At 35.6% G+C, this 24,697-nt stretch overlaps 1 protein-coding gene across 5 annotated transcripts in view; it reads right to left on the bottom strand.

The window, feature by feature from the left end:
- LOC117330868 (copine-8-like) overlaps positions 1 to 24,111 on the bottom strand; it is a 28,341-nt gene extending 4,230 nt beyond the window's left edge. For 2 of the 5 annotated variants that reach the window (XM_033889408.1, XM_033889412.1), the window contains exons 1-19: positions 24,036 to 24,111; positions 22,805 to 22,892; positions 20,951 to 21,054; positions 20,145 to 20,184; positions 19,456 to 19,532; positions 19,048 to 19,079; positions 18,516 to 18,544; positions 16,221 to 16,324; positions 12,726 to 12,830; positions 10,738 to 10,779; positions 9,997 to 10,072; positions 9,592 to 9,606; positions 6,655 to 6,708; positions 6,442 to 6,503; positions 4,870 to 5,022; positions 3,959 to 4,031; positions 2,763 to 2,890; positions 1,205 to 1,307; positions 153 to 210 (exon numbers count right to left, since the gene is read on the bottom strand). In XM_033889408.1, the coding sequence (XP_033745299.1) occupies positions 153 to 210; positions 1,205 to 1,307; positions 2,763 to 2,890; positions 3,959 to 4,031; positions 4,870 to 5,022; positions 6,442 to 6,503; positions 6,655 to 6,708; positions 9,592 to 9,606; positions 9,997 to 10,072; positions 10,738 to 10,779; positions 12,726 to 12,830; positions 16,221 to 16,324; positions 18,516 to 18,544; positions 19,048 to 19,079; positions 19,456 to 19,532; positions 20,145 to 20,184; positions 20,951 to 21,054; positions 22,805 to 22,892; positions 24,036 to 24,103 (1,411 nt within the window). In that variant the 5' untranslated portion in view covers positions 24,104 to 24,111. The remainder of the gene's footprint in view (positions 1 to 152; positions 211 to 1,204; positions 1,308 to 2,762; positions 2,891 to 3,958; positions 4,032 to 4,869; positions 5,023 to 6,441; positions 6,504 to 6,654; positions 6,709 to 9,591; positions 9,607 to 9,996; positions 10,073 to 10,737; positions 10,780 to 12,725; positions 12,831 to 16,220; positions 16,325 to 18,515; positions 18,545 to 19,047; positions 19,080 to 19,455; positions 19,533 to 20,144; positions 20,185 to 20,950; positions 21,055 to 22,804; positions 22,893 to 24,035) is intronic. The other 3 variants (XM_033889409.1, XM_033889410.1, XM_033889411.1) reach the window with 3 other exon arrangements.
- Between the last annotated feature and the right edge of the window lie 586 nt (positions 24,112 to 24,697).

Genomic DNA, 24,697 nt, shown 5'->3' with positions numbered 1-24,697 from the left:
ACACATAAATCATAATAACAGACCTAGCCAGTGAAGTTCTCAAATCAAAATTACTTTAATTGAATGTTAATTTTTTAGTGAAAATTACATGATGATTATTCAAAAATACATTCAGTAATAAACTTGGTTCAAATTATATATAAAATACAAACCATCAAACTCAGCATTCCCTACTCCTACAATGATGATTGACAATGGAAGCCCAGAAGCCTAAAACAGACCAAAATATTACATTGAACTACCAGGGTACACAAATATACAAATAACAAATTGAAAAAAAATAAAAATTACAAAGAGAGCATTCATAATCTGCATATTTTAAGAAAATTGCACTGAAATATTAACACATTTGGTAATTCATTTTGTATTTGAACATTTCAAATTTCAATATGTATATGAACATAATTATTGCCATTACCACCATTTCTGTGACAGATGACAGACTAAGGATGTAGAAATTACTGACGGCACAAGATTTCGAGAGATAAATGCAGATCGAAGTCTGTGGGAAAATTTTAAGGTGTACATCATGTTCTCATTTAGAAACATTCTATTTCCTAATTATGCGATATCAAGTCAGACGTGCTTGATGCTTGTTGATATGCCTATAGGTGATTCTGTTGTCACCATCCGAACTCTCATTTGCAATTGTTACTTAACCCAGATTTGTCCCCAGATTTGTATGATGCTTACAAGAATGGGTGATTATGATTTCTCACATTCTTCACAGAGAAATCCCATAGTTGATTGGGATCGGATAACTATATCTGGCACTGGTTAGGGAAGGACAGTTGGCATGCACTATGAAGCTATAATAGTGTAGCGTCATCATTTTATGTAGCAAAACCATATCGCAAATTGATGATGTCATCAATTTTGATGCACATTTCATGGGACATTGATGACAGCACTATTATAAGATTACACAATAACTTACAAATTATTTGATATGTGAGAAAAAAATCAAACATTGGCCTGTTAATGGGCAGAGATATCTCAACCCAAGTGTAAGAGTTTGACTGGCCAACACTCGACAAGCCTTGTGCTAAACAGCCAACTCTCACACACAGGTTGAGATATCCCTGTCCACAGAAAAAATTATATTGATCTGAATTCTGGTTAAATATGAAGTCAGTAAAGTTAGAATACTGCTGGGTTGTGTGTATATTTGAACATATCCCCACAATTCATGGCGACAACTTACATGTACGATAGCCTCTATAGTATTAGGTAAATCTGTGATAACACCGTCCGTCAGAATCAACAGCACAAAGTAATTGTTTCCATCTCTCATAGACGAAGCAAATCTGACAGAAACAACAATTCACAAATTATCCTTCAAATGTAACAATCACAGGTAAGATTTAACTGAAAGCTGAAACTGAAAAAAGTTAGGTACATCTTTTCAGTAAGCAGTATCTTTAATAAAAAGGACCGATTCCTCATTTGCATTGAGTATTAATGGTTGCCATGGAAACTAAAAACAGGAGCTAATCCTCATAAACCCTGTTACTTTATCTTTAATAATTCACTGTAATGATGGTCAAGATATTCATCCCTTTTCACTCTTGATTTTAGTTATCACAAAATCTTCTTTTAATTTGTAATTTTTATAAATTGCAGAATGAATAAGCCTATAATATCAGAAAGAACAGATCAATTTTTTGAAGAAAAAAAAAAAGTTTGATGCATTATTTTGTCAAAAATAGGTCTATGAAATACTTTTCTCAGACTTGAATCAGCATCACTCATGAAAATTTGATAGCAATATCAGATATTTTCATTTTCTGAAACATTTCTATCAAATTATCCAATAACTCTTCAATGGTTCACAATATATATTTGTCATTATACAAATAATCAGGAGAAAACATATTGAATTGAACATAAAAACAAGTGCAATCAATGATTGCGAAAGCTCACGGATGGCAGCAATCACCATGCATTCATTTTTTATGTAAGTATGAGCATGTCATTTTGAAATTGTATGTCACAATGGATGTATGAACCAAATAAGAAGGGTGTGGACTTACAAGCTTTTTAAAATAACCCCTAAAATCTTTAAAGTGGGTTTTTGTGCCAAAAAAATTAAGTCTTTAAATTAAATGGTAAAATGCAAAAAAAAAAAAATCACAAATTTTTTCTGCATGATTTTGCCACAACATCACTCCTGGATCTGTAATGAATGTATAAACCAAATTAGAAAGGGCAAGAGGTGTATACTTTTGGACTTACAAGCTTTCCAAAATCTGACCCCAAAAACTTTAAAGTGGGTTTTGGTGCCAAAAATGTTAAGTCCACAAAATGGTAAAATGCAAAAAAGTCACAATTTTTTTTCTGCATGATTTTGCTATAACATCACTCCTAGACCTCTAATGAATGTATAAACCAAATAAGAAGGGTGTGAGGTATACACTTTTGGACTTACAAGCTTTCCTAAAACTTACTCCAAAAACTTTTAAGTTTTGGGGTGGGACGCCGACGCCGGGGTGACAGCATTAGCTCTCGGTTACTCATAACTGATGAGCTAATAACTTACAAAGGTTTGTATACTGTAGAAAAGTGGTGGGACACTCTACCGTAACAGGAAAATAACTGACGAAGGCCTGTATACAGTAGAAAAGTGGTGGGACTCTCTACCCTAACAGGAAAATATTGTCTCTAAACAGTGAAGCGGTGGGACTCCATACATGTACCTAAAAATAACTTCATATTGACAGATTTTGTAAACAGTTTCAGGAAATGTTGTTATATTGTAATACCTTGTTACATGGTTTATGACTGGGGCAAAGTTCGTCGGACCATACAGCTGGACTTTCTGTAAAGCTCCGTAGTATGCTTGCATTATACCTTGTATTCCAGCGCAATATGGATTAGCTGAATTAAAGTTCTGAAAGGTAAAACCAAAAATTGTGTACATTTCCTTTTAAGGAAACCATGCACTGGTAAAAGTTATGAAAATGTTCTTATATATATATATGTATATTAGCATTTTAAAGATATACCTATTTTAACGGGTATCAGCCCAGGGGGCTAGTGCACTGAAAATGGGCAAAAATCGGGGGCGGGCTTATCCCCAGATAAGACCCTATGCAAGAGGGGAAAAATCGGTCGCCATCTTTGATTATAATACGAAAGAGGACAGCCAAATCTACATAAATGATCTATGACTGAAATATTTTTTAAAAATATTTATAATACGAAAGAGGAAAGCCAAATCTACACAAATGATCTATGACTGAAATATTTTTTTAAATAATGCAATAACGCTAAATCGTTTATTCCATTCGGATCTTGTCAATGAACTGAGGGTAATGTAAAAAAGAATGAAAAAACTTTCCTACCAACGTAACCCATCCTAATTTTTTTTAGACATATTACAGAAAACATTTTGGTGCTGTTTAGATTCCTGGTATGGAACATTTAATCAATAATTTTGTCATTCAGGATTAACTTAAATGATTTTCAATGTTATATGTCAGAAAAAACTGGTCAGGAATGTACTCAAATAAGCTGCAGAGACATTCAGGTGTACTATGAATAAAACTGTCCTCCATATTCAGTTTAATCTAATTGTACTCTCACAAAAACAGCAAGCTACAACTGAAAATCATTATTCACTTTTAAATGAACCAAGCATAAATACCCAAAGCAATACATGTCCCCTAGTTGCCCCCCACTGAAAATAGTAACAGTGACCTTGACCTTGGCACAAAAATACTGAAACCTGGACTTATCCAAGGTATTATGGTCCTTTATCATTATGTGAAGTTTGATCAAAATCACGCGAGGAATGAAGCCGCCAAAGTGCCGAAAACTTTGGAGTTACATACATAGTAACGCACAAGATGAGCGGAGTGGAAACCTATAGCCCCCAAGTTTCACCAGTAGGGGACAAATAAAAACACTCGATCTATATGTTACGAAGTGCTTGACACATTTATATCTATCTACTTACTACTGGAAACTCGTGGGATACTGATCCGTCTGGAAGCTTGGCTCCAAATCCCAGCACAGGAAACATCTTATCACTGGAAACAGAAGGGGAACTCCACTTACAACAGATAATGTGACACTTATTACAGAGTCAACCTCAATCTTAGTCAAGAACAGAGTCAACCTCAATCTTAGTCAAGAACAGAGTCAACCTCAATCTTAGTCAAATACAGAGTCAACCTCAATCTTAGTCAAGTACAGAGTCAACCTCAATCCTAGTCAAGTACAGTGTCAACCTCAGTCCTAGTTAAGTACAGTGTCAACCTCAATGCTAGTCAAATACATAGCCAACCTCAATCCTTGTCAAATACAGTCAACCTCAATCATTGTACAGAGTCAACCTCAATCATTGTACAGAGTCAATCCCAATACTAGAACAGGGTTATAGAGTTGATCACTCCTATTACTATAGGATATTTTCAGAGTCAAAGCACATATGCTTTCCCCTAGATTAGTAAAGAAAATATTTACAATTTGACCTACATTACCTGGTAAAGGTGTGTAATTTTACCTGTCATAGTCCGGTATAATCTCTATCTGTATCATTAACCTAGTACATTACCTGGTAAAGGTGTGTAAATTTTACCTGTCATAGTCCTGTATAATCTTCTCTGTATCATTGACCTACATTACCTGGTAAAGGTGTATAAACTTTACCTGTCGTAGTCCTGTATAATATCTATCTGTATCATTGACCTACATTACCTGGTAAAGGTGTGCAAACTTTACCTGTCATAGTCCTGTATAATATCTATCTGTATCATTGACCTACATTACCTGGTAAAGGTGTGCAAACTTTACCTGTCATAGTCCTGTATAATATCTATCTGTATCATTGACCTACATTACCTGGTAAAGGTGTATAAACTTTACCTGTCGTAGTCCTGTATAATCTCGCCGACTGCCTGTATGGCTGACCCGTACTGGTTAGGCTGGTAGGGGCTGTTGTAGTGAAGTGATGTGGGAGACGAAGGGTTTCCATTTGATGCTGTGAAATCTATAGCTACTGTGAAGTTGAGTTGTGTTCTGGAATATAAAATGTATATTATTATACAGCAGAGGTGACAATTATTATACAGCAGAGGTGACAAATATTATACAGCAGAGGTGACAATTATTATACAGCAGAGGTAACAATTATTGAACAACAGAGGTAACAATTATTGAACAACAGAGGTGACAATTATTGAACAACAGAGGTGACAATTATTGAACAACAGAGGTGACAATTATTGAACAACAGAGGTGACAATTATTGAACAACACAGGTGACAATTATTGAACAACGGAGGTAACAATTATTAAACAACGGAGGTGACAATTATTAAACAACGGATGTGACAATATAAACATCTTCACAGACCAGAAATGTAACTCCATATACTAACTTAATACCACTGCTCCCATATTAAAATTTAAATAAGGAAATTATTGACGGGGAATAACTCACAGGTGCTGATCATGTGTAAAAGTAGGTTGAGAGAGTTAGGAGTATTATTTTGGACAAAGTCTCTTGATCTACAAATGGACAGAGTGGCATCATGCTTCAATATACCCTGCCCCAAACCCCTCCCCTACCCCCTTTTGTGGAGATTTAATACCACCAGCAAAAAATGTTATCAATAACATAATATATAACCAGTGATGCTTAAAAGATATGTACATCAATCAGCCAATGGACCCACACAAACAGTGACCCTCTTTTATGTAGTCCAGCCACTTGACCCACACAGACACTTACCCTCCTTTATGTAGCCCAGCCACTGGACCCACACAAACTCTGACCCTCCTTTATGTAGTCCAGCCACTGGACCCACACAAACCCTGACCCTCCTTTATGTAGTCCAGCCACTGGACCCACACAAACACTGACCCTCCTTTATGTAGTCCAGCCACTGGACCCACACAAACACTTACCCTCCTTTATGTAGTCCAGCCACTGGACCCACACAAACACTGACCCTCCTTTATGTAGTCCAGCCACTGGACCCACATAAACACTGACCCTCCTTTATGTAGTCCAGCCACTGGACCAACACAAACCCTGACCCTCCTTTATGTAGTCCAGCCACTGGACCCACACAAACACTTACCCTCCTTTATGTAGTCCAGCCACTGGACATACACAAACTCTTACCCTCCTTTATGTAGTCCAGCCACTGGACCCACATAAACACTGACCCTCCTTTATGTAGTCCAGCCACTGGACCAACATAAACACTTACCCTCCTTTATGTAGTCCAGCCACTGGACATACACAAACACTGACCCTCCTTTATGTAGTCCAGCCACTGGACCCACACAAACACTGACCCTCCTTTATGTTGTCCAGCCACTGGACCCACACAAACCCTGACCCTCCTTTATGTAGTCCAGCCACTGGACCCACATAAACACTGACTCTCCTTTATGTAGTCCAGCCACTGGACCAACACAAACACTTACCCTCCTTTAACATAATCCAGGAATGATGGATGAATCTCTATCTTACAGCTCGTCAGTGTTACCTGTCAGAATATGAATTGCACATTTTATGTTCGTTATATACAAATTATTTAAAGTTTATTAAGTAATCATATCAAGAGATACAATTGGCCTGAAGAAGCAAAAGCTTACAATCTAAATTTAGGAAAAGGAAATAAAAATATAATTACTCACCTGTCCTGAATTTTTATAATTTTTCTTCTTTGCTTTCTTTTTTGGATTGATGACCTAAAATGTAAAGAAAATGTTGTTACCGGTATACTGATGTTACAACTGAATTAACTCCATTACTGTCTGGGAGCTTGAATTTACCAACTCCTGAATTTACTGTTACTCTCTGGAAACCTTAATTTACTGACGCCTGAATTTATCTGCAGATAAAACAATTTTTTACAACATAAAAGCAAATATGTGGAGACCCATCTTAAATTATTTTGGTTTCTGAATTTAAGAATTTCCTATACTACCTGGAAACCTGATTTGACTGACACCTGAGTAATCTGTAAATCCGACTTAAATTTACTGGCAAGAACGTAATCTATAAAGTACATTTGTACCGAACATTCACAATCATCAATATCTGAAACAAAGATATCATCTTTTGACAAAGGATGATGATATCACAGACCATTTAATGCAATTGAAGAGCAAAATTTTTCATGATTTTAAATTTGATACCGATAGTGGGGCCCTGCCATACATTTGTGTAACCTCATTCCCAATGTGCTACAGATTGACTTTTATTTCTTATACAATCATACATACAATATGTAACTCATATGCATCTTAATGGTTTTGTGCAAGTGTTAGGGATGCAAGCATGCACATAGTATGGCCCAGTATATCTCCCTTCATGAGGTATACACTGCATACATATATTGAATGTATAGTATTCTTGTGGCACAGAACATGCATGCTGAACAAACTCTGGAATATGTTCTGCATGCAAACTGCATAATCAGCTATTTGCGGTAGGGAAAATAGTGTTACATACAGCATGCTCAAATCATATAGACATCTCAGGTAAGTTAAAGAAACTGAAAAATTTGAAACTTGGAAAGTACGCCTTTGTATTGAAAATATCGCCTTTGTATTGAAAATATCGCCTTTGTATTGAAAAGATCGCCTTTGTATTGAAAATATTTTAAAACAAACTCATAAGAACTTGCTACATGCTATAACTTGTGACAGGGGCTTCACACGCAATATATATATACAGTGGATAATTGCCTGACACAAGCATGCAGTCCTGCACCATTATAACGACAAGCTTAGAACAAATCTCTGAATAAAATTAAAAAAATAAAATGAACATGTAAAAGATGTTTTCTCACAGATTAGAGTATCTTTCTACTACAGTTCAACATCCATCCTGATATAGTTCAAACTCATTATAACTGTTACACAATCACACCCTTCTACGTTACAACTGATCATAACATTGTGCTATCATAAGAAATCTAATGAAGGTATTGAAACTATTTGTGGCAATAGCAAAAATATATCAGTCATTATTTATATGATCCGAAGCCAATTTTGTTTATTTTTCAATATAACTATAAGTCATTATTCACTTTACTTTATGACAATTTTGCTTGATTTTTTTTTAATCTAAGTTTACTTATTATTTATATAATTTGATGTCAATTTTGTTGACTTTTTAAAATAAATCCTTATTTATATGTAAATGATTTGATGCCAATAATGTATATTTTTGACATAGGTCATTATTTATATAATTTGATGACACATTTGTTGATTTTTTTTTATATATCAGTCATCATCTATACAATTTGATTCTTTTATCATAACTCCAAACACCTGTTCTTCTTTCATACACAAGCCATAAGATATCTGAAGCTTTGCTGAATCGAAATAAGGAAGATTACCCTTAGTCTTTAAAAAAATCTGCATAAAACATCTGTTTAAAACAAAGCTACAATACAAGCATTGCCTAAAGCTACAAAACATGCATATTTTTCTCAGGGTATGTAAAATAAACTAAACTTTTCCAGTATTTCTACTGTACAAACTTTTCATACTTCTGTACCAAAAACAGAACATCTACATACTTGTCCTAGGTAAAAGCATTATGACATATGTATATTAACAGGGAGCATCAACACATTATTAACATCTGATTTTGTGCATAACAAGCTGCCCATACTTGAGTACGTCTGACTTCCCTTTGCCTATGGAAACTGGCCGTTGGATAGGAATCCCCCACGATGAAAGAAAATGTATGACCATGAAGTAGGAGATGAATATCATTATTTGTTTAAATGTAAAAAAGAATCTATGTGTTAGATAAGGGAAACATTTGTACCGAAATATTATTACCTGGTATACAAATCCAAAAGTAAACAAAATGACAGGAGTGTTTTCAATATGTATCGTAAGATTAGGATAAGCATATTTCTTGCAAAATTATAAACAATTCTAAAAAATAATTAAGATAAAAAAAAAATGTATTACTTGTGTATATGATAATGCCATCATTTCATTACAGCCTGTTGGATCTCTCCATGTGTTCATCAGCTCTCGTTGCCATGTTATGCAATTGTTATGTATTGTCTGACCCTTTGTTACACACTTAATTGTGTCAGAGTGAAATAAAAAATCTTGAAATCTTGAAATCTTTTGAGTATGATGAATTAGTGACTAGCAGTTCAGGAGATGGAGCTGGGACACACTTTCTCTTTTATATAGGCTAAAGGTCAAAATGTAGGTTTGACCTACTTTTGCTACAAGGCACAGCACCTCACCAAGGTGAATCCATATCCCCAAATATAAAGATCTAGTACTGAGACTAGCAGTGTAGGAGAGAGAAGAGCCTGGACAGACTTCTTCTTCGATGTAGGTCAAAGGTCAAAATGTAGGTCAGAGTGACACAACACAATACTCTAGTCCCCCCTGGTCCCAGTGAAGGACTAATTAGCATAGGTATCAGATTTATAACATATACATTGTATATGCCAAGCTAAACTAACATTACATTTATTTTTTTGTAATGTCAAGGTTTACCTGAAACTTTATAAATAAATCTTCAAATTGCTATAACATGAACTTAAAAAAATAGAACCAGCTGACTAATACAGGTGCAATACATACCTCTCTGGTGAATGGCTTTACAAACAGAAGTGGAAAGACATGTCTCTTACTTTTTATCTAAACACAATCTATCAAACTTCATCTATGCTACACAATACCATGCAGAGGACCTTCAATTCAATGTAATATGTGATTTACCAAGGAGAGAGTCAGTCGTGAAATTGAACCAAATAAGATCATTTTCATTGTTAAGGATGCTCAGGATGTCAAGACATTTAGTAACTTCATAAACTAAGAAAAGAAGAGTTACAAATACTTAAATATGTGTAGCCTGTCCTTTTTTTGTCAATATTGATGCTAGGTGATTTTGTCCACGATTAGTCATTATAAATATCTAACAACATATTAACATCTATTTCAGATTGTATACATTAAGTGCTGATTCTATATGAACTGATCTTTTACCTGGAAACTGCCAGAGGTTCCTCCCCGAGTCATCTCCCTCAGGTTGGTGGTAAACTCGCCAATAAGGTCATGACTGCTATACAGGAACACAACTTTTGTTACAATTGAAGTTCATTACATCAAACATCATATTCTTTATTAAAAAAAAAGTTTTTAACATTTCAAGCAAGCTTTGATTTATTTTCAATTTTACATTCAGTTAAATTTTTACATCTGATTTGAATATTGTATTTAAAACATTGTCATTTTTTTATGATTATTTTTTTATTCAAGATTAAATGTATTCTAAAAGTCATTCTACTATTGTTACAGCTAGAGGTCAATGACTCATTATATAATCTTTGTTAGAAAAATACTTCAACCTCTTCTCACAAACCTGGAAGCATTTTGAAGAAATTTAAAACATTAAAGAAATTAAAATAATTAATTTGCTTTTTAGTTTTGATTAAAAAAACATTTATGCTTATTTTTCATTTTCATGCTTATCTTAAATTCTAACATATTTTTCTATTTTTTCATAATTAATCCGAGTTTTAAATACGTTTCTACCTTTTATCTAAAATTTCTTATTAAAGATTAAATGTATTTTATTTGCTGCTTTTTCAAATTCTCAAGTAAAGAATTAATATAATTTCAATAAGGCAATATATATGAAAGTTATCAACAGGATAAAAGTATACATTTATTTCGTTGGATAAATCTTATTTTCCTGTAAATACTATAATTGTAAATGTCGCTTACCCTCCGTCACCATCCCAGTCATAACATTCCACTTTGATAGCCCTTAGGACATGAAATAGATGCACTTGTTAAACAGCTATCACAAAGTTTATTTGGTAGACTCACAACAATAACATTTCAATTACCTGATATAATTTCCAGGTATATTACCAAGTCTTGATAAGTTTTTTCTACGGCAGGTTTTGAAAATTATTTTGTTAAGTCTATTACATTTAAATGTATGTAATTAATTTTAAGTTCTTATATACCACTATATCATAGCAATATATCTGTCTGAAAGTGATTTACAAATTCTTATAAGTGGTTACTGGGCCTTTAGCTACAATGAACCAGCAAATATCTTTCTTCTGAACTCCATGGGGAGCATACTACCAGATTGGTAACTCAGCACTTGACATTTCATGCACTGCCCTACTATGTACTCATTTAGACCGGATTCTACTGGAACATGACCGAGTAAAGTATCTTGTTCAATGATTCAATACAGAACTGATGCAAGCTAGGGCTTGAACTAGCACCCTTAGATCCACAGCTCAGCATCTGACCACTGAGACGACCATAACTTCTATATACAGTACAGGAGAAGGCTGCATGTCCGAACCACAAATATGCCGATGATTGGACATGCAATTTCATAACTTATCTTATCACAGCACAGACTAACATCACAATGGTATTATCAGATAGTCTCGAGTCAAAATTTACCCATCAATTAATATGAGTTTTTACTTATTTTCTCCTATGGAAATGTGATAAATAGAATCTTATACTCCTGTCGTCTAACAGGTAATTTATCAAAGTCCAAAAATTATTGTCACACTTGACATTAAATAACTGAATTTATTTAATCATAAATTCTACATTTATAGATACTCATTAATAACAGTTGTTGAGGTAAATCAATTGATGTTCAGATAATTCTGCTGAACCAATTACAGGTTTGAGGCATTTCAATATGTCCACATTTTTTTTTTTTTCTTTTACAGATTTTGAAATATATTTCTAAGTGAGTAGTATTCTCACAGACAACAAGACAGGAAAATCCCACACACTATCTAGTACCAGAGATTTTCCTACAATAGAAACAGGGTTTGTTAAAAAGACCCATTCCCCTAAAAAACCCTTGTAAAAATTACCAATTTGCCAATAAAAAATTCTCAGTTAGTTCTGAAGTCACTTTTGAATGATGAAGTATGTTTTATATACAATGACCTATATTAAGGTAATTTTGAAAAAACCCAGCTACAGATAACAAAATGAAATCAAAAATAATATAAAGGCAATATTCATTTTCATAAATTCGTATGAATTTCACTATTTTTTGTTTTTCCCAATGTCACATTTTTTTTTTGTAGAAATTCCAAATTCAATGGACCCTGCCGGACCCAGTTGAAAATGTGTAGGAAAATCCCTGAGTACTAGATTCTTCTGTCTCATCCAGTTTGTCTGTCACACTCAGCACAAAATTGGGTATTGCTAAGGTAAATACATGTCCCCTTTCCGGCAAGGAATGAAGCCGTTAGTGAAGTAACATACTTTGGCATTACGCATACGAATGTACAAGATGGACGGATGGAGAGGAAACCTACAACTCCACCAGTATCAGTGGTAGGGGGCTTTTGGTTTGGTTTGTTTTTGCTTAACGTCCTATTAACAGCCAGGGTCATTTAAGGAAGTGTCAGGTTTCGGAGGTGGAGGAAAGCCGGAGTACCCGAGAGAAAAACCACCGGCCTACGGTCAGTACCTGGCAACTGCCCCACGTAGGTTTCGAACTCGCAACCCAGACTAACAGGGGCTAACAAAGGAGCTAATTATGTCAACTAAACAATGGAAATAAAAAAAGTTAACATTCATCTAATTTTGTTAAAAAATATCAGCCTTCAACTGAGACAAATCAATCTTGAGCTCTAACATGCATCATCTTCAATATTATGGCCCAAGCCAAATTGTGAAATATTCTATATAGATAATTTAAGTATATAACTCACCTGTCATAATCTCCATTACATAACGCTCTCGCCGTGATCATAAATGGCCGCCAGGTCGGGTTGAGAGTGTTTTTGATGACCTCTGTCTTATGAACTGTTGTATAACTAAAAAATGAGAATATCGTTCACTTAAGACTTTTTTCCCCCGAAAATAATACAGACAACCAAGAATTATAATCTCAATTTATTTTAAGACAAACAAAATGAAACAAAAAAAATCAAAAAATGATTTTGTGAATGCCTCAGCTACAGATAAGGTAAGAAAGCTTTCATTTTTCCAGAATTGAAGTTCAAAAGGTGAATTCAATTGAAAATTGATGAGACTGTATTTGAAATTTGCTCAAGTCTGGGATCTCAGCCATTAGTTGAGATTTCAAATCACATAAAAACAAGAGGCCCATAGGGCCTGTATCGCTCACCTGGTTGGATTTGACCAAATGTCAAAATAATGTTCATGTTCAATTTGTTAATACATTATACAAAAATGTACTCTCTGAAAGACCATATGGATTATTTTTACAACATAATGGTGTTTAAAGAAACTAAGTCCCTTAGGGTGGGGAAAACCCTTTGGCCTATGTTTACATAAGAATTGTGTTTATCCCTTAATGCCCAGCGTTTCTATACATAGTTATGGGATTGAGGGTCACAGTAACCATTTATGCAAAATCTGTTCCCCCATCACCACGGATGTTTCTGACCAAATTGGGTTCAAATCCATTTAAAACTCAAATCTCTATTTCCCCTATTTGGCCCCTCCCTTCAGGCCCCTTCGGGGTCAGAGTCAATATTTATATAAACTCTCTTTCCCCCTTCCCCTAAGAATATTCCAGACCAAATTTGGTTCAAATCCATTCATAACTTTATGAATAATAGCGATTTAAAGGATAAACCCCTATTTCCCTATTTGGCCCCGCCCCTCAGGCCCCTGAGGGTACAGAGTAAAAATGTATCCAAACTCGGTTCCCCTTCTCCTAAGGATGCTCTTGATCAAATTTGGTTAAAATCCATTTAAAACTTTATGGCAAATAGCAATTTAAAGACTAATCTCTATTTCCCCTATTTGGCCCCGCCCCTCAGGCCCCTCAATATTTACACAAACTCTTTCCCCCCTTCCTCTCTCGATGTTCCTGATAAAATTTAGTTAAAATCCATTCGAAACTTAATAATTAATAGCGATTTAAAGGATTAACCCCCATTTTCCCTATCGGACCCCACTCCTCAGTCCCCTGGGGATTCAGAGTAAAAATTTATACCAACTCGGTTCCCCTTCTCCAATGAATATTCCTGACCATATTTGGTTAAAATCCATTTAAAACTTTATGACTAGTAGCAATTAAAAAACTAATCTCTATTTCCCCTACTTGGCCCCGCCCCTTAGGCCCCTAGGGGTACAGAGTAAAAATTCATATAAACTCTGTTCCCCCTCCCCTCAAGGATGTTCCTGACCAAATTTGGTGAAAAGCTATTCAATACTTTAGGACTAGTAGCGATTTAAAGATGTAACCCTATTTCCCCTATTTGGCCCCGCCCCTCAGGCCCCTGGGGGTTGAGAATAAAGATTTAAACACTCTGTTCCTCTTCCCCAAAGGATGTTCCTGACCAAATTTGGTTCAAATTCATTAATAACTTTATGACTAGTGGCGATTTAAAGGATTAACCCTATTTCCCCTATTTGGCCCAGCCCCTCAGGCCCCTGGGGTTCAGAGTAAAAATTTATACAAACTATGTTCCCCTTCTGTCAAGAATGTTCCTGACCAAATTTCTTTCAAATTCATTCATAACTTTATGACTAGTAGCGATTTAAAGGATTAACCCTATTTCCCCTATTTGGCCCCGCCCCTCAGGCCCCTGGGGGTTCAGAGTAAAAATTTATACAAACGATGTTCCCCTTCTACCAAGGATGTTCCTGACCAAATTTGGTTCAAATTCATAAATAACTTTATGACTAGTAGCGATTTAAAGGAGTAACCCTATTTCCCCTATTTGGCCCCGCCCCTCAGGTCCCTGGGGGTTCAGAGTACAAATTTATACAAACTCTGTTCCCCTTCTTCCAAGGATGTTCCTGACCAAATTTGGTTCAAATTCATTCATAACTTTATGACGAGTAGCAATTTAAAGGATTAACCCTATTTCCCCTATTTGGCCCCGCCCCTCAGGCCCCTGGGGGTTCAGAGTAAAAATTTATACAAACTCTGTTCCCTTTCTGCCAAGGATGTTCCTGACCGAATTTGGTTCAAATTCATTCATAACTTTATGACTAGTAGCGATTTAAAGGATTAACCCTATTTCCCCTATTTGGCCCCGCCCCTCAGGCCCCTGGGGGTTCAGAGTAAAAATTTATACAAACTCTGTTCACCTTTTGCCAAGAATGTTCCTGACCAAATTTGGTTCAAATTCATTACTAACTTTATGACTAGTAGCGATTTAAAGGAGTTACCCTATTTCCCCTATTTGGCCCCGCCCCTCAGGTCCCTAGGGGTTCAGAGTAAAAAATTATACAAACTCTGTTCCCCTTCTGCCAAGGATGTTCCTGACCAAATTTGGTTCAAATTCATTCATAACTTTATGACTAGTAGCGATTTAAAGGAGTAACCCTATTTCCCCTATTTGACCCCGCCCCTCAGGCCCCTGGGGGTTCAGAGTAAAAATTTATACAAACTCTGTTCCCTTTCTGCCAAGGATGTCACTGACCAAATTTGGTTCAAATTCATTACTAACTTTATGACTAGTAGCGATTTAAAGGAGTAACCCTATTTCCCCTATTTGGCCCCGCCCCTCAGGTCCCTAGGGGTTCAGAGTAAAAATTTATACAAACACTGTTCCCCTTCTGCAAAGGATGTTCCTGACCAAATTTGGTTCAAATTCATTCATAACTTTATGACTAGTAGCGATTTAAAGGAGTAACCCTATTTCCCCTATTTGACCCCGCCCCTCAGGCCCCTGGGGGTTCAGAGTAAACATTTATACAAACTCTGTTCCCCTTCCCCCAAGGATGTTACTGACCAAATTTGGTTCAAATTCATTCATAACTTTATGACTAGTAGCGATTTAAAGGAGTAACCCTATTTTCCCTATTTGGCCCCGCCCCTCAGGCCCCTGGGGGTTCAGAGTAAAAATTTATACAAACTCTGTTCACCTTCTGCCAAGAATGTTCCTGACCAAATTTGGTTCAAATTCATTCATAACTTTATGACTAGTAGCGATTTAAAGGATTAACCCTATTTCCCCTATTTGGCCCCGCCCCTCAGGCCCCGTGGGGTTCAGAGTAAAACTGTATACAAACTCTGTTCCCCTTCCCCCAAGGATGTTCCTGACCAAATTTGGTGAAAATCCATTCAATACTTTAGGACTAGTAGCAATTTAAAGAAAAAGTTGACGGACGACGGACGCCGGACGACGGACGCTGCACCATGGCATAAGCTCACCGGCCCTTCGGGCCAGGTGAGCTAAAAACCAATTCTCTACACTTTTTTTATGATATTAAAGACTTACCTTTTGTCTTCATTGGCTCTGTAGAATATGAGGAATGGGTCGGATTTTCCGAGGAAATCTTTTTTATCAAGATGGGTTGCACAGAAATGCATCGTTACACTTTCCTGCAGAAAGACAAGACATCCGTTATTCCTATACTGACTCACCCCTGAGGAGTTTAAAAACATGTCCTAAATATATGTCGCAAATCTCCAGTTATGTTCATATAAAACTGATTCACTTTATACATTTGTATATACCATATTGCATGTAAACTTTATTTGTTTTACAACAATTGCGAAACAAGTTATATTATCTCGTATTAATCACTCTTGTTGGCCCGGATGGAAGCGCAAGAGGGTTCTTACTGTAGGAAGAAAACCGGAGTACCCAGGGGAAAACCTATCTGGTCGGGCAGGTGACCAAAGACCTTTTCACGTCTGATCGAGGAATCAAACCCTGGCCGGCTAGGTCAAAGACAAGTGTGTTACTACTATGCTACTCGACCACCCAATATACCATACAAACTCGGTGATATGCCCAGGGTTTGGTTTGTTTTTGTTTAACGTCCTATTAACAGCCAGGGTCATTTAAGGACGTGCCAGGTTTTGGAGGTGGAGGAAAGCCGGAGTACCCTGAGAAGAACCACCGGCCTATGGTCAGTACCTGGCAACTGCCCCACGTAGGTTTTGAACTCGCAACCCAGAGGTGGAGGGCTAGTGTTAACGTGTCGGGACACCTTAACCACTCAGCCACCGCGGGAGGATCTACAAACTTTCTCTGTCAACAATTACAAGAGTGGTCTTACTGTAGGAAGAAAACCGGAGTACCCATGTAAAACCTATCTGGTCGGGCAGGTGACCAAATACCTTTTCACATCTGATCGAGGAATCAAACTCTGGCCGGCTAGGTGAAAGACAAGTGTGTTACTACTATGATACTTGACCACCCAATATACCATACAAACTCGGTGATATGCCCAGGGTCCAAGACATACTTTTATCAAAGCAGCTAGAAGAGGATTTATTGCAGGACAAATAACATGTGTTAGCATAAATATTTAACATAATAAGGAAATGGCATTCATAGTAAACTTCATACATTATAATAAACTACATTTTATATTTTATATCATTTGAACCCAAAACAGTTTAAATTTTATCAAAAAATTTCATTTGTTTAGTTTATCACCCCTTTATCAGTTAGGGTAATTTTCAGATTGAGTCTCCTTGTAGTAGCTGGTGACTACCTCAAACCATATATCTGCTGCATGTTACCCAAAACAATTTGGGTTAAGTATCTTGCCCAAGGACAAAACCACAATAGCACAGGATGAACAATGATCACGATTTTCTAAGAAACACTTTGGTTTGGTTCATTTTTTTTAACAACCTATTAACAGCCAGGGTAATTTAAGGACGTGCCTGGTTTTGGAAGTGGAGGAAAGCCGGAGTACCTAGAGAAAAACCAGCGACCTACGGTCAGTACCAGGCAATTGCCTCACGTGGGTTTCGAACTTGCAACCCAGAGGTGGAGAGCTAGTGATAAAGTGTCGGGACACCTTAACCACTCGGCCAACGCAACCTCTTTCTCTTGGTCTAGAGCTTGTTTCGCAGCCAATTGTTGTAAAATAACTAAAGGGTTTATATTTAGTGTGGGAATTGTTTGGTGTTGGGGTCAGGGGAAACGGTGGGCAAGTCCACATTCAATTTAATGGCAACTATCATTATTTATTTTAGATAACACAAACAACCCCTCTTTATCTTGTTCATCTTTTGCTGTTGTGGTTGTATCCTTGGTCAAGACATTATACCCAAATCCCCTGTATCAACATACACCAGGCATTTCATTTGTTGTTTAGTGAGGTAGTGATCAACTACTACAAGACTCCACCTCAAAAAGACCTTGGCTGTTCACGAGGAGATAAGCCCAGGAAACAACAAACTTTCGGATGATGAAATTCAGTGTTAGAGTTAGATGTTTCAATCATTAATGACATAATTGACAGTATCTGTGTAAAATGTGAAATAAAAAGACCTGTACTGACTTAAAAAGACTGAAATATTTCCAAGTGTCTCTTGAAAAGACAAATATTTCCCAGTGTCTCTTTGCATAGTGTTAATGAAAAGGAAAGTTGAATTTCAAAGAACTGGCTATAGCAAGAAAGATTTCATTAATTATAGAATGTACCAGTTTTATTTTAGTAGTCCTCTTGTCAAATTTATACCATATTAGATATTTAGATGGACTCCAGTGTGAAAACATTGGTACTGATCAAACAAAATATGGATATCAATGTGTTTTATATAAGTTTACCTTGCAGGTACTGATTTCTTCGGCTCTTACTGAAATACAAAATAACAAAAAGATTTCATTACAATCTGACAATTATTAAATGCTTTTTATGCATCTATGCAAAGTCTATGAAATTATAACTCTGCACAGATAAAAACACAGGTAAGTATTTGAGACTGGTTTTTAGTCATTAACAATACATACTATATACATATTATAAACATTATATACATATTATATACATATTACTTCCACAATGATCTCGTCAGGGTATCGAGCCGACCATCACTGCACCATTGAAATGTTCTTTTTAAGAATGCTGATGTGGCACAGTCGTATAAGCTTCGGGTATTTCTGGCTAGGCGATTAGGTGCCGTAGATCGTGAGTTTGAGGCCAGGTCAGGGCACGAATCAAAAAGTTGTCTTCCTTCGTCAATTGTGTTACTATGTTATATATTATATACATATTATATATTCATTGTACAGTTATATACTTGTTATATACACATGATATACATATTTACATACTATACACAAAAAAACAACAACATACTTGTAATCAGTCCTGGAGTTCCTTTCAAACCTCTGAAATAAAACAGAACAGTTAAATCCTCTGACCAGTGGATCATAAATCGTAAAAAACAATAAACTACGGCTTCTTAGAATAATCAACATACAATACAGTAGCTATCAGTAATAAACTTTGTTTAAATGTGAAAAGAAGATATCAAATCAATGCTTTGAGAACTTTAGAAAAAAAAAAGGTGAATGATAGAGTGAATAAAGTAAAAATGGAAACCTTTGCTGCTGCATTCCAAGTAATATTGATTCAATAATGTGGAAGAAAAATATGCTTCAGATGATTTTTTATCTTATCATTTTGGTGGTGAGACCCTCTATTTCAGAGCGCTCTTAGCTTGCAATTGGCATCTGCATATATCACTTTTAATTTGATACTTACGTCATCGGCTTTTCTAGTTTCCCACCAAGGGCACTGACAATTTCTCCCAGCGTGCATTCGAGTCTTCCAAGGAAGTCCTTGGGATTAGATTTTATTAAAGAGAAGAGTTCATTTTAAATACAATTTTTCAGTACAGAATGTATATGGAATCATCAAAATGTCTAATGACTGGTCTTGAGGCGAGAGGATATCCGGACTAACTTTACAGCAAATGCTGATTTCTGTACCTTGTTTATAACAGTGCAGTACATTGTATGTAATTATATATGTGAGTATAGTGATTTTTTGGCATAGATTTGGGGCTGAATACAGACCCCTTCCCCTAAAGAAATTTTGCTGTATTTTCCCAATTTTTAGTTCATATTTTCCCAATCAGTAATTGTATAGTTTCCTTGTACGTTAATAAATATGAAGAAATGTTGATCATAATACATTTCACATAATGTTTTCACAAGCCAATGCTATAATTGATTGATCATAGCTATATTATCCATAATCAAAATGATATTAAATCATTGACTTGATGATTATTTTTGAGCTTGGAAGAAAGTACATTTTTGCCGAAATTAAAAAGACATGGCTATATTTTCCCAATGGAAAAGGTACAGGCCCCTGTATAATTAGGGTAAGAAAGTCACTGACTGAGTACATTTTCCTTTCACTAGTGTCGCATTAAAGTAAATACTTACATGTGCATCTAATCTTTGACTTGGCGAATCAACATCGTAGCTGAAATAAAATCATTTAATATTACATACACATCATACAATACAGTAGACATTCCTTTGTCTCATTTCCATGGGGATGAATGATTCTTCTTCCCTTACCCTGTTAAACTTCTTATGTATCTAATATTGACGCCACGTTAGTGCAAGGTAATATTGACATGGCATGATTGAATTGTCACCATGACATCATTGAATTGTCACCATGACATCATGGTATTGTTGACATGACTAAATGCACCTGTTGAAAACGTGCAAAGACCATGTGTAGCTTGTCTCGACCTAGGGTGGGATAAGAAAATCTCACACCGGTAAAATTTTGGAAATAATTCACTCAAGGATAAGAGAAATGTTTTTCCTGTACATAACAGGACTTCATGTTTATCATTATGACAAAAAAATTTTGGAAATAATTCTCTCAAGGATAAGAGAAATGTTTTTCCTGTACATAACAGGACTTCATGTTTATCATTATGACAATATTGTTATAGGAATACAGGAGATTAATACTAATCAGTGTTAATTCTTATCCCCTCATGATTAGAATATTATTTAACAATAAGATGAAAATCTATTACCAGTATATAAAATCAAATATTGTCATCATGATTAAATATATGTACATATATGGCAATCTGATTCAGTTTAGTGGAATTTGATGACATTTCCTGGAAAACACTTTGTTTTGACTTTCACAGACATTATATCTAAATTAAATAATACAACATTTATAATGATTTGAAAACAAAGATCACAAAAATTATACTTACACTTCAAATTTTAGTTTTTGACTTTCTTCAAAGAAGTAATTCATGGTGAATTTCTTAACAAATTGTGGATTAAGACAATTCTTGACCATTTCACTTCTTCCAAGCTGAAAAAAAATATGTATTGAAAAGACTTTTTGAAAATTATACATTTTTTTGTATTAAATGAATATTAAAAATTTTAATTTATTTTGTCATTTAAAATACAAGAGATCCCAGAGGGATCTTGGCGCCCACCATTGAATGTTCTTTATAGGTTCCATGTCAGATTGATCTTTTCTCTACTTTTCCCTTCCTCTAAGTCTTACTAATCTGTGTAAATTCAGAAACAGCCCTCTAGTACTTTTCAAACAAGGGGAACCTATATATAAAATTTAAGATTTAGCGATAATGGCTGTCTGTCGGCCATGTTGCTTTCGGATTGGTCCCAAAATGCAACACCAGGGACGAAGGGGAACCTACATATGAAATTTGAGAAAGATCCCTTCAGTACCTTCTGTAAAATAGCGATAACAAACTTCAATTGTCAAAATACAAGATGGCTGCCTGTTGGCCAGGTTGTTTTCTGACTGGTCTCAAAATCCAATATGCCTAACTAGGCACAGACGGCAACCTACAAATGAAAATTCAGAAAGATCCTTTCAGCAATTTCTGATAAATAGCGATAACAAACTTCAATTGTCAAAATCCAAGATGGCTACCTGTCGGCCATGTTGTTTTCCTATTGGTCCCAAGATGCAATATGCAAAACTACAGACCAAGGGGAACTTACAAAAAAGTTTGAGAAAGATCCTATCAGTACTTTCTGAAAAATAGCGATAACAAACTTCAATTGTCAAAATCCAAGATGGCTGCCTGTCGGCCATGTTGTTTTCCGATTGGTCTCAAAATGCAATATGCATAACTAGGCACTGAGGGAAACTTACATATGAAATTGGAAAAAGATCCCTTTAGCACTTTCTTAGAAATAGTGATAACAAACTTCAATTGTCAAAATCCAAGATGGCTACCTGTCGGCCATGTTGTTTTCCGATTAGTCTCAAAATGCAATATGCATAACTAGGCACAGAGGGGAACCTATATATGAAATTTCAGAAAGATCCCTTCAGCACTTTTTTTGAGAAATAGCGATAACAAACTTCAATTGTCAAAATTCAAGATGGCTGCTTGTCGGCTATGTTGTTTTCTGATTAGTCTCAAAATGCAATATGCATAACTAGGCACTAACGGGAACCTACATATGAAATTTCAGAAAGATCCCTTCTTTACCTTCCGAGAAATAGCGATAACAAACTTCAATTGTCAAGTCAAAATCCAAGATGGCTGCCTGTCGGCCATGTTGTTTTCTGATTAGTCTCAAAATGCAATATGCATGACTAGGCACCAAGAGGAACCTACATATGAAATTTGAGAAAGATCCCTTCAGTACTTTCTGAGAAATAGCGATAACAATTTTCAATTGTCAAAATCCGAGATGGCTGCCTGTCGGCCATGTTGTTTTCTGATTAGTCTCAAAATGCAATATGCGTAACAAGGCACCAAGGGGAACCTATATATGAAATTTGAGAAAGATCCCTTCAGTACTTTCTGAGAAATAGCGATAACAAGAATTGTTTACGGACGGAGGGACGGACCACGGACGCAGGGCGATTTGAATATCCCACCATCTGATGATGGTGGGCTAAAAAGCCAAAATATACATAGTATATATAAATACTTATTACAACAAAAATGAAATGTTGAGTTCTAACCAAATTCATTATCTGTCAATCTTAGATACATGTATATACTCCCAGTAAAGTCAGGCCGATTATATTTGTTTGAAATTTAATTTTACAGTTCTAATTTTTACTTTACCTCATAATATGAATTTGTTCTGACATCTTTTGTGAAAACAACAACAATGGGATCTGATTTCGAGAAGGCATCTTTGTCTCTTAAGTTTCTGAAAAGCAAATCTACAATTAGAATTTACTGATTCGGAAGAATACAGAAATTATGTTATTAAGAACGTGGATGTGGTGCAAGGTGGCATAAGCTTCTGGTATTTCTGGCTAGGCAATTAGCTACAGGTGCCACAGATTGTTAGTTCGAGGAATTTGAAGATATGGTGTCAAAACTAAGTCTTTTTTACTCCACTGACAAACACAAGCTTCATAACTGAAGAGGTAGAGCAAGAGACTATCATACAGAAGACCTGGGTTTGTTTCTCTTATAAGTTATATGGGCACTTAACAGAAATGTTTTTCTCTATTCTTTCAGATGGATGTTGGGGGTTAACAAATATCTCATTTATCCATATTTGTAAGGTAGGTGTTATGTAACACCCATTTTATTTGATCTGTACAAAAATCTTAGCAACACCAAACAATGTCAGAGAATTCAAATTCCAAGTTTTCACATATATAGTAATGTGGTGTCTGGCCCTACCTGTACATGACCAGCGGAAACTCTGGCTAAACTGTGTGTGACTGTGTCAATTGACTACTCAGAAGATTCCTCCAGAGTTAAGAAAATCGCATTCAAATCCCAATTCAATCTGGCACCGGTTTTAATCAATATTTTATCTCAATACGGAAATATTTAACTTAAATTTTTTGTCTACAACATGTAAATATCAAATTCATGAAACTAGATGAGTACCAAAATTCAAGGTGGTAATGATAACAATTTATGTCGAAACCTGATAAGCTGGATGAATACATGCATTTGGTTATTTCACAATTCAAGATCTTTACGACATCAACAGTCATGTAAACGTATTTATCCATGTTAATGTTTATCAGTTTACACTGGTTTATACAGATCAAAACAAGAGAAAAAGAACACACTTTACTACATTACAATTAATTAACGAACCAATGAATATACAAAGAGTCAAACAGCGATATGCACATGGCTTTTGCGAATAAATAATTGACTGAAGATCTAGACGTCCCAATTAGTCATGATCACCCTCCCTTTAGGTTCTTTTCGCCCACCTTCTATTAAAAGACGCTTCGTCTTGACAATGATATTATCATGAACATTTTGGATGACATTCAGTGAGTATTATTTTGTGACAAACATAACAAATGAAGAAACATACTTGCAAGCAACGCTAATTTCCACTTGCGAAGATGGAGCAACAGCAGTTCCTGCTTGAAAGGTAGCCATATTTGTTCTGGGTCATACAAACGCTTCAAACGTAAATTTATAATAGAGGGAAACGGAAGTAGGAATGCAAATATTTTATCCTCCGTCATGGCATGCCAAAAAATCAAATAATACTTACATTTCTAAATTAAAGATTAAAATTTTGACGATAAATATCAGGTCAATTTTTTTTGTCATTTTATGTTTTAACCTTAGCGTCACATAATATATATGTAAAATGAAATCACGAAATCATTTTCTAAACCATACTCTGTTTATTACGTCAGGGCATACGGACATATAAATATGTCCATGGGTACGCGTGAACAAATATTATCGTGCACATTAGGTATGCAAACGTAATAAATCATAATAAAAGGAAATACGTTTTGGATATACTAGGAAACATATGACATGCTAATGGAAAAAAAATAAATAAAGACAACAAAACAAATCAAAATGGTAGTCGGAACACAGACCGGTGAATAAATACATACGTAGTCACACATGGAGTGTGGAGACATTTCTGGTGACCAGACAGTCACACATGGAGTGTGGAGACATTTCCGGTGACCAGATAGTCACACATGGAGTGTGGAGACATTTCTGGTGACC

This window comes from Pecten maximus, chromosome 7 (genome assembly GCF_902652985.1).
Source record: "Pecten maximus chromosome 7, xPecMax1.1, whole genome shotgun sequence".
NCBI lineage: Eukaryota > Metazoa > Mollusca > Bivalvia > Pectinida > Pectinidae > Pecten > Pecten maximus.
Note: the sequence above shows the minus strand (reverse complement) of the source record. Positions and strands in the feature narration are given on the sequence as shown.